Consider the following 14,336-nt stretch of genomic DNA (forward strand, 5'->3'; position numbering starts at 1 on the left):
TTGTTTCCATCACACGAGTTTATGTAAATGCTTCTTCTCTGACTTTGGTGTATTTCTGTGGCAGCATTACATCAACACTTACAGCCCAGGCATACACACTGCCTGACCAAAAAATAAATAAATAAACACAGTCGCCACCCAGATTTAACTAAACAAAAATGTGCAAGTCTCTCAGAGTGATGAGCCTAGATTTACTCTGTTTCTAAAGAATGAAATCAGCTGACTACCAGAATAGGTTATTCCATCAATGGAATGTTACATCCCTAATGGCACGGCCATATTCCAAGGTGATCCAAGCTCAAATTGTGAAAGAGTTGTTCGGGGAGCAGGAGACGTCATTTTCACACATGGATTGACCACCACAGAGTCCAGACCTGAACCCACTGAACCCCACTGAGAATGTTTGGGATGTGCTAGAGAAGGCTTTGCACAGTGGTCAGATTTTCTCATCATCAAGATAAGATCTTGGTGAAAAATTAATGCAACCCTGAATGGAAATAAATCAAATAACATTGCAGAAGCTTATGGAAACAATGCCACAGCGACGGCTGCTGTAGTCAAAGCTAAAGGCGGTCCAACGAAATAATAAAGTGTGACCTTTTTCTTGGTGATTACCTTTTTGGGAAAACATTAAACTTCCCTCTGCTGTCCCAAACCATGCATGTTTAGAAGAATTTGAGTCTTTAGCAAAAATAAAGAAAATTTGCGGTGTACATGTGAAGAACAAAAACAGTGAAACCCACCTCTGCCGCCACCTCGGCCTCGTCCCCGGCCTCTTCCTCTTCCACGTCCGCGACCTCTGAACCCTCCGCGGAACGGCGCCCCCTCACTCTTCACGCTGGACACCTCATCGTGGTCGTCACGCCACTCTCGCTCGTACTTTTGACTATGCCAGTCTGCAGGGAAAACAAATACTTTGAACTGCAGTCTACAATTCTCTTCATTACATTAACTGCAAACCTTTTTAGCTTCCACACACTCTGATCAAGTCTCTTCTTAGCAGGCAAAACACTTTATTTTCACACTGAATGTGATAAACCACAAACTTTAAGAGAGCTCATCTAAACAAAAAAGGCCAACAAAGCAGAAGTAGAAGATCAGCAACAGACACACACTTCTCTCCACATCCTACTGCTGACTCACGTGCACCGTCTCAACCAGCTCCTCCAACAACTTTTCACTGTAAAGTTCAACATTGATACCAGACAGCTGCACCGTCTCTCTCTGATGACATCACAGACTGACCTCTGAGGTCGTTCCTGGCGTTGGGAGGCAGCCGGGGGTTTTCGTTCTGCCTGCTGTTGTTCCTGGAGGCCGAGCGCTCCCTGGGACCCTCAGACTTCACCTCGATCATTAGAGGAACCCACTTCTGCTTGTTTCCTGTTTGGGACGACATGAAGAGGAGATGTAGACGATTTGGTTACAAACAGGAAATTTCTAAATCATGCCACAGACTTTAACTTTTATTGTTGTGTTACAGTACATCTACATTAAAGACTTTTTTCTTTTAAAGAAAAAAAAAGACCTCTTCTGTTCCTGGCCTGCAATGCAGTTTCCCTTCAGCTTTAACACTTAAAAACAAGAAAAGGAAAAAGTGAACTAAATAATTGGAAATAACTAAATAACTAACAACCATTACATCATTACATCTGCTCCATTTAAAAGGGATTGTTTGTTTTTTTTTAAATCAGGGTTAGTGATGAGTAATCAGTGTCTCACCCACAGTAGACAGACATCCGTGTTCTCTAATTTTGGGAATTGGGGAGGAATTCTGAGAGGAAAACTAAACAACCACTACTTACTGCTACTCTGGAGGAGACCATAGAGGAGTGATTTTTCACCATCCAAACCAATTCAATGTTTAAAAATGTACGACAGTTCAAGCTAAAGCTATAAATAATTATGGTCACTCTGTGTCTTACATGATTTTTTTACCACTTGGTCATACGTACGATGACTGCTGCTGGTCAGCTGAGTCCATCTGCAGCTGTCTTGCTGGATAGTTTAATGCTGGGTGTTACTGTAGCAAAGATTTTTAAGTGTACAATTTTAAATGATTTTTTTATGCTTTTTCAGGCTTTTCATTCATTTTTGCTGCATCATAGTTGGTGTTTGGGGTTTGAGTCCAAATCATTTTAGATGAGTTATAGATGGGTTAGGTATACTGCCTCTGTTGGTTACACTAACTAATGTCCCTTGGAAAATGGACTTTTCTTTCTGAAACGTCAGCTCAAAATTATTTCTTATACACCCCTTTAGTAAATCAGTGCTTTATAAATAAACCTGAGACAATTCTGTTCAGTTCAGCTTTATTTGTATAGCACCACTTCACAACAATGTCATGGCAGGGCACTTAACAGACCAACCAAATCGGTTCTTTTAGAGAGCTGAAATAAAAGTAGTTAAAGAAGCATTTTACCCCTTTTTTTATGGGCAAACTACACACCATGAACTCTTACTGAGTCAGGCAGCAGGAACAAAAGAGAAGCCAGTTGGCTATGCTGTGGGGGGTAGTCAGATTTTGTTAAAAAAAATAAATAAATAAAAATCCCTAATCAAACCTAAATACCTCCTGCAGTACCGCAGTTGACCAGCAGGGTGCATCAGTAATATGCTGTTTGACAACCGGCTGCTGGGCGTTGTGATATGGTGTGGGTGAGATTGTGACAAATGCTGCATGCAACGTGAGAGAGGAAATGACTTTTTTTAAGTGACGTGGCCTTGTGTAGGTGAGGGATGGCGAAAGAGACAGAGGTAGAAAATAGCAAGAAAAAGAGAAAAAAAACGTGGAGACGTGGATCTGCTGATAAGACTGAGGTCACGCAGTAAAGGATGATGCATTAATTTAAAAATGAGCAATCCTGCAGTATTTTATGTAAGCCAATGCATCTTCTGATAACATAAGGTAAATATTTATAACCTCACAACAAATCACTATTTCCTTTTGCTTCAATGCTGAGATCAGAGTTGATATAGCTCTCTTCACCTGTGTTGAGTCAGAGAAGAGACATGAAGCTCATCACTTCTGCAGCACATCTGCACTTTAGACCACATATATCTCCAGGAAACTTTACAAATCTGTCAACATCGTTTTTAGAAACAAAACTGAGCTCTTAAACTGGTAAACTAAACAGTTCATTGTGCCTTTGAAACCATAAATACACGTTTCAGTGCATCACTCTAAATTATTAGTCTATCGATGTCACAAAAACATCTGTTTTCCAGTTTTGCTGCAGATAACAGAGTCAGGGGAAGTAATATTGATGACAACGAAGAGAGGCAGCATGTCCCATTGTAACAAGCAACTTTTGCTGAATAAACCGAGTGTAGCCAGAAAGCAATCCCTGCCTGGCAGAGTTTAAACCTTCAATCGCTGCCAAACTGCAAACCAGCCATCTCCATCTTTTACTCCGTCATCTGCACACATTGAAAAGAAGCCTGTGCTCAACTACTGCCAACGCTGTGTCATTACTGTCAGGGCTCAGGTGCATTTTCTTCAACATATTTCTTAAAATGAGGAAATACTTTATATGAGCTGAGGAAAAAACACTTTCTCTTCTCTTGGTCCATCTGATGACTGAAAACCTGCCCTGGTCACTTCCCCATTACAATCAAAAAAATTTGAATGTCTCATTTTTAAAATGTCACGATTTATAAATAGAAAGTTTATAAAAATGGATCAAATTTAAGTTTAATTTTAAAGCATGTGTGTTTGTGGTATTTTGTTTGTTTTCTGGATCAAGTTTAGTAATTTAGCAACTCACGGTAGTTTTTTCCTGCATCCTGCAGTCACACTCTGGTGACAACTAAAGCATGAAAAATAGCTATTTGTTCTTTAAATGAAGATTCAGCGTTAATACTAAAATGTGAACTTTGATTTCAGAAGAAAGGAACAAGACACACACCTCTGGCTAAAAGTTAGGACACTGTAACTGTAACGGTGGATATCTGGACGGATGACGTTGGGTAATGGTCCACCGTTACTGATGAGGGTATCTTATCAAAGTTATTCTGTTTTTTATACTGGTCTTCGGTCCACTAATGTCTGAAACTCTGCTTCGTCTGACAGAAACTACTTTTGATAATTCACACTTGAATATGAAACAAATCTCTGTTTTAATTTATCAAAAGTTGATTAAAAAAGCTTCTGCAAAAGCTCTCAATTTTCTATTTTTAGTCTTTAGACTGAAGGAAACCATAGTACATGATCTGTGTTGCTGACCAAATGATTTCTATTAAGAAGAGTTACTGAAATCCAGCATTAGCCAAAACACACTAATAGCATTATTATAGCACAAGCTGTAAAGTTCAGCAGATGTCTGTGCATGAGAGTTTTGCCAGGGGAGCTCCTTATGAGAAAACATCAAAGCAGCAGCTTTATTTATTTTATTTATCGCAGATCATATCTCCCTTGCAAATTTCAACACTGTTATCTTATATTGCATGTTTTCCTGACATTGTGTAGCCCTAGTCTGCAGTGTGTAATATCAAAAGATTTAAAGAATCAGTAGGAATCTCTGTATGCAAAGGTCAAAACTGAATGCTTGTGATCTTTAGGGCCTCGGGCAGCACTGCATTAAAACAGACATTCTTTACTGGAAATCACTGAATAAACACTTCCAGAAATCACTGTCTGTAAACACCATTAAATTCACAAATGCAGGTTAAAGCTCTATCATGCAAAGAACAAGTCGTATGTAAAAACAATCCAGCAACATCAGCGTCTAAGGCAAAGTTGAAAACTGTTCTGTGATCGGATGAATCAAAATGTTAAAATCTTTTTTTGGAAACCATGGACACCATGTCCTGCAGACTAAAGAGTGGAGGCACCATCCAGCTTGTTGTAAGTAGACGGTTCAAAAGCCTGCATCTCTGAAGGTTTGGCGTTGCATTAGTGCCTATGGCATGGACAGCTTCCACATATGTGAAAGTTTCCTCACTCTGTTCCAATTTTTCTTTTCCTTTTATTTAAGATGTGTTACTGCCATTAAATTCAAAGGGAGCTCATATTTTTCATGAAATGGTAAAATGTCTCAGTTTCAACATCTGTTACGTTGTTTATGTTCTACTGGGAATAAAATATGGATTTATGACATTTATAAATCATTGCATTCTGTTTTTTTTTCTTCACAATTTATACAGTATTTCAACTTTTTAGGAATTAGAGTTGTACATCAGGGGGGTGCTCCTCAACAGTTTTAGCCTCCACAGAGACCCTGTCATCAAAGCTGAGAAACAACTGTACTTTCTAGGGAAAGACTGAAACCTCTAGAGATAAGTTATATTAAGCACCAATGGAGAAACCAAAACATCCATACTGGAAACGTCATAAGGCAAGAAGGCTCAGTGGGACATTAAAAAACTGCCCAGAACATCAGCAGCATTTGTACAACACAGAATATGTCAGCAAGTAGTTTCTGACATGAATAATTCATTTACTTTATTTATTTTTTCTAAGTAGCATAAAGGAAACTGCATCTTGGACAGTTTTAAGACATTAATGAATAATAGTAAACAAAAACAGTATCTGACATTATTCAAGTGTTTTAGATTTCATGTGCCCTGTCATACAAGGAGTGATGCAGTTGTAGAAAACTCAGTACAGCCTTTATCTCAGTACTCTGGAGCTTTTAATTAGTCTGTCAGCGCAGTTTAACCAAATCCACACCAACATCTTCTACATTAACTTATTTTTGGTAATAGCTGTCAAAATCATTTACAACACATAAAACACATTTAGGTTTAACCTGTCTTGTCACAAATAAGTTTCCTACTTTTCTGGCAGCCATTACAACCGTCCAGTTGTCTTTGACAACAGTCAGATGTGCTTTGATTGTCTGTTTTATAAGCTATTGATCAAATGCATTCGCAGTGACTGATTTTGAATTTTAAAAGAAATAATTTAACATGTGCTAATATTTCTGAGCATTTTGCTTGTTGGCAAGCTAATTTCTGGACAGGGGTGCCATGTAGGGAGGCTACAGCTCCCTGATGCATCCGTTAGGGGTGTGCCATCTTAGGTACCTCACCATTCGATTATGAAGAGTGCTTCGATTCGATTATTAAACAATTATCAGGATTTTCAATGCATCTTTTTCCTCATTCAGGGTTTTTTTTCTCGATTTCATGGCTATTTCATACTTACATTCAGTATTCGTTAATTCAAGTAACAAAACTAAATTATCTCAACTCCCTTTTTCTAATGTCAAACCATAAATAAAACACATATCCAACATATTTTTCATATTATGTTAATTGTTTTCCATGGCTTTCCATCTACAGAAAAAAGAGGTGTTAGTAATAATTAATTAACTACCCTTGGCTAATGCGCACGCGTAGCACAGAAACCTGCAGATCAATTCAGCACCACTAACTGCTCACAAACTGCATCAGCATGCAGTCGCCATATGACTAAACTTGAGGGGAAATGCACTTAAAAACTCAGATGAAGTGTATGAAACTATTTATAACACTGTTGTTTCTGTTAATCGTTTAGCAAGTGAGGCTGTAATGTTGTTTAAACACTTATTGTAGCATCGACTTATTAGCATCCAGCGCCAGACTGCATGATACGTATTATGATTAACTTTGAAATAACTATTGCTAAATATTAACCCATAAGAGCCTGACGTGACATATTTGTTACATACAGTTTCTGACATATTTTCCTTCAATTTATGGTATAAACTTTGCTTACAATCCTGTTGAACACAATCTGACACTTGTCATCCTTCCCAATACCCAGAAGCATAAAACTTGGTCCGTTTTTGTTTTGTTAAAGGGCCAAATAAAGACCTCATATTAAAAAAAAACTGACTTTTCTTACCATTTTTTCATGGGTCGGCCCTTAAAGGGTTAAATGTTATTGAGGCCTACCAGACGAACCGGTCCGTCCCCTTAATGTGTTCATGCCATACTTAGTATGTGGCCCAGGTTACAATCCTGATCTAGGCTCTTTGACTAGGTCAGCCCTTCTCTTTCTCTCTCTGACCATTTTTACATCTGGGTACTGTCAAATAAGACCCTGTACAGCCCAAAAAGTAAAAAATAAAGTAACATTCCAGTCGATATTAACCTTTTTTCTTCGGGCCGTTTTTCTGGGAGTCGTCACTGTTCTTCTCCTCTCCCGAGTCGTCCGACTTGGCCTTCAGGTTTTCCTTGCTTTCCTCGTTGCTCTCCCTCTTCTCCTTCAACTCCTTCTTGGCACTCGTCTTTTTAGGACCCTGGAAAGGAAACAGGTTCAAATCACAGATTTTTACACAGATGATCCATGAAAAGAAGAATTAAAGTTTAAATCGGCACCTTCCTGTAATGTCCTAATAGTCTGTTCTGGTTAGAGAGGAAATGTGTTAAAATTAGAAATAAATGTACACATCCACCTGTTAAACATGTTAAAACACAATGGCTAGCAGAGCTAACCCAGTCTTAGCTTTCAGTAACCAGCAAACAACACAGTGCTTTACTTGTGAAGTCAATCTTTAGATTTCTCAGCACCAAAATGATGGAAATGAGGCTCTAGTTGAAAAATGGTGTTGTGGTATTTGCAGCCATGAGGCAAACATGGCTGGTAAACAGTCAACCGTTGCAAATTAAAACATGTTTGTGCCAATTTAATAAGGAGGGCCAAACCTTTTGAAAAGGCACCAGTACTGATATACATCCTGCTGATTTCCCATAATTTAGTCAAAGACTAGAAAAAAAGATGGTGAAACTCTTTCCTCTAAGGCTTTAGCTGACAACACATTGACACCATGTTTAAGAAGTTTTTTTAAGGAGTTGGTGATAATGTGTTAAACAAAGGTTAAGAAAAGACCAGGCAATGATTTTTCCTGCTACAGGATCAAACTTCCACTGCTATTCAGTGATCCACTGCATTTGTTTGTAGAATTTATTTATGTTCTGTTTCAAGGTGAAATATGTTGCTCTGTTACAAATCTATTTCTGAAATGTGCATTTGATCCACAGTTCTGTCTAATTTACAGACTATAACCCCTTAAGGCAAAGAAATGCATTTCCCTTTAGTATGGGCCAAGAAATGGTGATTAATGAAAATCTAAATACCATTTTGTGAAACATGATGGTGACCTGAAACTGAAACTCTTCTCCCAAACACACCAAGTAACTCTAGATCAGCCTGTGTCAATACATAATTAAAGTATTAGAGTTGGGCATCATCTTATTTTGACTATTGTTTGTTAAATAACTCACACAAGCCCATCAGGTCCCATCTATACCACTTCAACTCTCTTTCTCATTTGAGCATTCACTTTGAACTTGATTTTGACCTCTTTGATCCTGTCTACATTCCTACAGCAAATTCAAAAAGATTCTGCAATGTGATTGGCTGATTTAGATTGTTTCCGAAAACAACTAAACAATTACAATTGAATTGGCTGAGAACGCATCTGAAAGACTGTGCTTGTGTTGCTTATGTTGCATAATCTAAATCCTACTCATCGTGGTGATAATTAGATGGAAATTCAGAATAAAGGATTTAGTAAACTTATTTAATAAAACGTAATGTAGTTTGTAAAAAAAGGTTTTACTAAATCACACTGCTTAAAGGTTATTATGAGGACAAAAGCTGCTTTACATGTAGTTTAGGGTTTTTCAGTTGTCTTTTGTTGAGCAGCTCTGTAACATTTGACTGCAGCAGAGCAACATCACCACTGTCCTCCAGCTGATCCTGAGCCAGCACTGCGTAACGGACACAGGGTAATTCACCAAACATGAACCCGCTTCACTGCTTATCTTTGCTTACAGAGCTGATATCCATGTTTATTCAAATCGAACAGAGTTCAGTCTCTCCTCAGCAATCAGCAACATGCATATCTGCAAAGTTTGACAATCCTAAAAGTTTGCATACAAACCAGGAGAAGTAATGACAGAAGACAAATGCCTCTGTCTGCAAACACACAGCGCAGCATGTGCAGCTTTTCAAGAATTGCGTTAAATACTTATCTAATCACACAAAATTTAAAGACCATCATGCACTAATCATGCATTTGTTAAAAGTGAGTTTCATCTCACAGTGAAACCACCACATGTAACCTGTAATATGTCAATCTTAGGGATGCAAATTTACTACATTTGACAGTGAAACTGAAAGACTATAAAATCTTACAACAAAAAGAATTTGCATCTCTGAGCTCCTGATTGTCTTTTTTAATTTTGGCTGCATGCAGAGTTGGGTTGGCTAGTCTAATGTGTAATGACACGTTGACCTTTTGACTTAATTGCTTGCCCTTTATTACTGTCCACCACAAATGTAAATGAGGACTCACACAGGCTGCATGCAGAAGCATTTTAATGTCATACTGTCTTATTCTAAGATAAATTCTGTTAGAAAAAAGTCTGACTATGAAAGCCCCTTTAAGACTGAATACAAAACCTCATTGTCTGTATCTGTGTTTAAAAATGTTGTTGTCTTAAAGACAACAGAGCTAGTTATGTAAATGCTAACCTACAGATTAATGCAGCTATAACAGGACTCAGTCACAATGGAAATGAGTTTTGGAATTTACTGGGTAATCTCTGACAGTCCGTAAAGATCTCTGACCTGCAGCCATTATTCTGCCTGTACTAAACGAGTTTGCACAACAGAGGATAACAGAGAGTTCAAACAAAGTAAACCTGATATGTTGAGAGAGAAGAAAAAAACAAGTATGATCTCATTTATCAAACTTCCCAGCAACAGTTAAAATTGAATTTGTCTATTTATCCATTGTTGTACTCTCAAAAACTTCAAATTCTAACATTAAATTTTTTTCTTTTAATATCAAAGTAATAGGACAGTTTCACTGATTTAAACTTGGGGTTTGGGTGAAATTTACCAGCACATGGTCATAAAATAAAAGGCATGAATAATCATTATTAGGCTAACAATGTTGTTAATCGCCTTTTAACAAATGCCTGTCATTTTTACTGCTTTATTTTTATTTAAAAATGTATTTGAATTCAATGTAGACTCTTAACAAGAACACTGATAATGGTAGGATGTTGATGAAGTACATTGAATAAAATACTGTAATTCCAACAGACCAAAATGTAATTTGCTTAAAGGCCTGACCTTAAACATTAGCAAGGTGTATGATCTTTATTAGGTGTAGTAAGGCAGTGAATGAGTGTGATTTTGGGCAAAGTCTTGTGCACCGTGGAAGATGATGGTCTGTAACCTAGCTTCACCAGCACCCAAAGTTTCCAAATTAACAACCACTCAACCAAAACCCCAGCCCAGCCCGCTATGTACAGAAAACATGTCTAGAAAACCTATTTTACCCTCATGATAAACCTAAAGCTGCAGCTTGCACAGCAGCAGTATGTCAATTAAGAAGTAAACATATTTCTGTTTCAATTAAGGGAGGAAAAGTGTCACCATTTTTTAGATTTGCGTGATGTTAACTTTCATGCAATAAACTTTTTGTCTGATGATCAGATACAGAGACTGAATGTCAGCAGGAAGGCAGGCGGCAGGTTTAATGGGCTGCAGGTTGAACTTACACTGATTCTCCATGAGTCTCTGCCCTGCCTGACAGTCGGCGGGCAGGACACAGTCCGTGTCTCTGCCTCCATCTGAACAGAGGGAGGGAAGAGCAGTTTAGAGAGGACAATGAAGTGGATCATGATCACACACACACACATTCATACTATATCTAAGACATGTATAACATGCATCATCAGTCAGCAGCTAAAAAGTGATGCCTGTACTTCAGGCAGTGAAGGCTTTATTACATTTTTTATTATTATTTGAGCCAATAACAGGTGAGTCCTTCCTTCTGCTTTTTCCCTGTGGGTCAGTGTAACATACAGTTATTGGTCCATTCAAATCTTGAAGGTATTACACTTCCTTCCTGCTGTTATTAAACACAATGACAAGGCTAAATGAATGTTGCACAAGCTGTAGATAATTAGAGGCATCTGCTTCATCTAATGCGACAGAACTCCCTCTGGGTTTAACCAAGTGGAGCCCATGTCTCGGTGAGTACAAGGCTAATCCTGTGTCATTACATAAAGACTGGAACACTTGTGTTTTTTTCTTTTTTTTCTTTTTCTGTCTTTGTTTTTTATTCATTACTGCAGACTATTTTTAGCACCAACAGAAGCAGACTGTGTTCTGGGCTCAGGTGTGAGTGGTGCAGTGTGTTCCTAAAATCAATAACATGGTGTAACGGCTGGGAAATAGCAAACAGCCAAATAAAGATTACATGAACACCGATTCACACCACTGGCAGCTTAAAGATTAAACTTTTCACACAATGAAAAATGACAAATCATGATCATGGTTGAAGTCAAGCATAAAAAAAAAGTCTGCAATGAACATATTTTGTGGAGGATGAAGGAAATAGACAGAATGAGTTCAACCTGGACCCTAAAGAGACTGAAAACAGTGTTAACTGCTGCAAAACATGACAACAAATGCACAAACTGCCCATCATATGGCGCTCATTGTTGACTGCAGACAGTATTCTATGCAGGTACGAGATGTTTTGTTTAGAGGTGGCCATGGAAGAGGCGCATTTTCCCTGCCTGTCAGGCACTACAGGCAGACAACCCACCTGAACCGATGCCACTGCACACCTGCATGTGGAGGTTTAAAATGACTTGCATGAAAAGGCAGAAAAAGGTCACTAAATGTTACTCTGATGAGTTTAGCACATGTTCAAAGATTTTTTTATTTTTTTATAATAACTTTTGTCAGTCACATGCTTGGAAGATGATGTATAAATCACATTCATAAGAGATAAACTTCAACGGTTAAATGCTCAACTCAGTTGAATTTTCTGTTTGTCAGTTTATTTTTATGAAAATTTACATTTTTTTTTTCCCCTCTTTTATATGTACCACAAATGCTCTCCATTGTTAGCAGAGCAGTCAGCTTCTGTTGTTTCAGCTTGTGAGACTAAAACTGTATTTGCCAGGAATGTGTCACTGAAGTGTCTTTCATGCTGTGAGTTCTAATTTCAGAAAGTGTTATATGGTTGATCTAAACACTGTCAAATCCATATAACAGGGAAATTATTTAATAAAATTGCAGGTTTTATTATGAGCGCAGCACCAAACACTAAAGCACATTAAACGCAGTCATTTAAAATAACACTTCTTTATCAAGATTCAGTGTCGGTTTCCTAGTGTGAATAATGGGAACTCAGTGGCCGTTTTATGGCTTTAAATGTTACGTGATAGACCATGCCCTCCAGCACCCCAAGAATAGCAGCAGTGGAGGTTTCTTAATGGAGGGGATCCCTAAAAGGACATCCTCTCAGTCTTTGGCCACAACCTCTAATCTCAAGCCCATCCCTTCTTTGATTTCTGCCACTAGATACTCGGGTTATTTCTGGCACTTTTTACGTGACCTACATTTTCCTACTCAAACATACGCAGTCTCGGCCGTCTTTGCTTATACCTGGGAGCCTAAAATAGAGGACGTTACTGGGGTTGCTCGCCTGGTGACACACTATCGTCCAGGGAGCAGAAATAGAAAGTTGCTCTGAGGGCTACTGGCTGCTGCCGTTACTGTAAGAGGACACAAATTAGATGCATCCCAAAACTGACCAGCAGCTGGAAAGAGCACCAGGATATGTTTAGAGGGGTGTTTGCAATAGGAATAGAGGTGGTGTGAGCACCTTGAGGAAATAGAAAACTTATTACCTTCTTTCTACTTCTACCTTTGACTGTTAGTTTAACAACTGTCAGAAAAAAAGTGAAATATACTAATTATTCTCATAAACCCAGTATGATGTTTTGAAGTATATATTCTCTGAAGCTACAAATCTGCTAATAAGATGCACAATTGATAAAAGTCCAGACCAAGCAGAAAGTGAAGTCATTTCAAGTAACCAAAAATGACAGCAATGTTCAAATTGCTCATTATGAAGTGAGTCAGCAAATCTTTTAGTACTGTTTGAAACTTTTGTTTCACTGCAAATTCCACTTATAACAGGGTACACCACAAGTTGTGTTCAAAAGGTATACACTACATTGTTTGACATGTAGTGTTACTGCGATCTGAAACCATTTGCTTTCACTAGGTAGCACTACCACTTGCCACAGCGAGTAAACACTAGCTACAACTTACTGACGCTACCTACCTCTTGCTAACAATAGCCACTACTTGCCATTTTGCTAATACTTGGTACCACTACCTAACACTTGCTACAGCTAACACAGCTAATTATCTCTGTTTTCATAACTGCTGAGAAAAACTAGAGAATGTAATAATCCTTACGTGTCTAATTCATGAAGTTGGCCCCTTTATTTGACCACCTGGGTCACAAGATTTCAAGAAAATATTAGTAGATTATCTACAAGAACTAAATTTAAAACTTAAATTGTCCAGTGTAAAAAGTTAATATGTAAGGGATATATTATAATGTAGCTTGTTTTTGAAAACATTTTCATTTTAGCTACAAGGGGCCACTGTGACAAAAAAAAGTTTCAATCAACCTTTTATTTAAATCATCATGTCTAAAATTAGATTTTTTTCTCTCTCTAAATGACTGACTTAACAATTAAAGATGATTTATTGCAGAATTGTGACATTTTCCCAGAGATCTGCCTTCAGGTCAGCTATCATTGTTTTGTCTCCACACAGTTTGAGATCTAGCTGTATAGTGTTGAGGCAGAACTAACCCACACTAGTAAAAATAAAGAAAGAACCAAACATGCAATCCAAGGGACATGGTCAGGCCAGCAACGAGACACTGCTCTGTCTGGACGTGCAGTTTAGCTGCTGTGTAATTACAGCCACAAGCACTAAAATGCCTATTGTAGAAAACTACACCCACCCATACTCAGTAGGATGAGCTAAGCTGCTCCTTTTTATTGGTTGGTGAATACTATTTGTACCTTGAAGCTACTGAAAAGCTTTTTTGGTAAACATTCCACATCTGTTTATCTCTGTCATGGTGTTAAGCCTCTGAAATCTTTTGTCTAAGTATGCGACTACTTAACTGGGTAACGGACATAAAAATCATCTCCACCTCCACCTGTTTGCAGTCTTTATGGAGGACTTTTTCCCCTACTGACAACAAGCGACCACAACTTCTCTTGTTTAAACTAATTGCTGTATGAAGACACCAAAATTTCCCATTGCTCGTCTTTTAAACCACATTTTTTGTTATATTACTGTTGTATTGTTTGTAAGATGAGAGCTCAGCTGACCTCAAAGATGATTTATAACAGTTGCTGGCAGTATATTTGTGAGTTTTAGCCCCGTCCAGTCCAATTTTTTGCACACAGAGTTTACATTTTAAACAACCAAATCAAGCAACTTCTTACTTGAATTTTAACAAGGAGAAGTAGTTGTTTGGATGTCAAGCTAAGCTGTGCATCTTTAT

The 14,336-nt window shown here is 38.1% G+C and overlaps 1 protein-coding gene across 6 annotated transcripts in view; it reads right to left on the reverse strand.

The window, feature by feature from the left end:
• Positions 1-14,336, reverse strand: part of larp1 (La ribonucleoprotein 1, translational regulator) — a 59,299-nt gene that overhangs the window by 14,242 nt on the left and 30,721 nt on the right. For 5 of the 6 annotated variants that reach the window (XM_042008063.1, XM_042008060.1, XM_042008058.1 and 2 more), the window contains exons 4-7: positions 10,501-10,572; positions 7,076-7,223; positions 1,246-1,380; positions 744-896 (exon numbers count right to left, since the gene is read on the reverse strand). In XM_042008063.1, coding sequence (XP_041863997.1) covers positions 744-896; positions 1,246-1,380; positions 7,076-7,223; positions 10,501-10,572 — 508 coding nt within the window. The remainder of the gene's footprint in view (positions 1-743; positions 897-1,245; positions 1,381-7,075; positions 7,224-10,500; positions 10,573-14,336) is intronic. The other variant, XM_042008062.1, reaches the window with a different exon arrangement.

This window comes from Melanotaenia boesemani, chromosome 15, assembly GCF_017639745.1.
Source record: "Melanotaenia boesemani isolate fMelBoe1 chromosome 15, fMelBoe1.pri, whole genome shotgun sequence".
Taxonomy (NCBI): Eukaryota; Metazoa; Chordata; class Actinopteri; order Atheriniformes; family Melanotaeniidae; genus Melanotaenia; species Melanotaenia boesemani.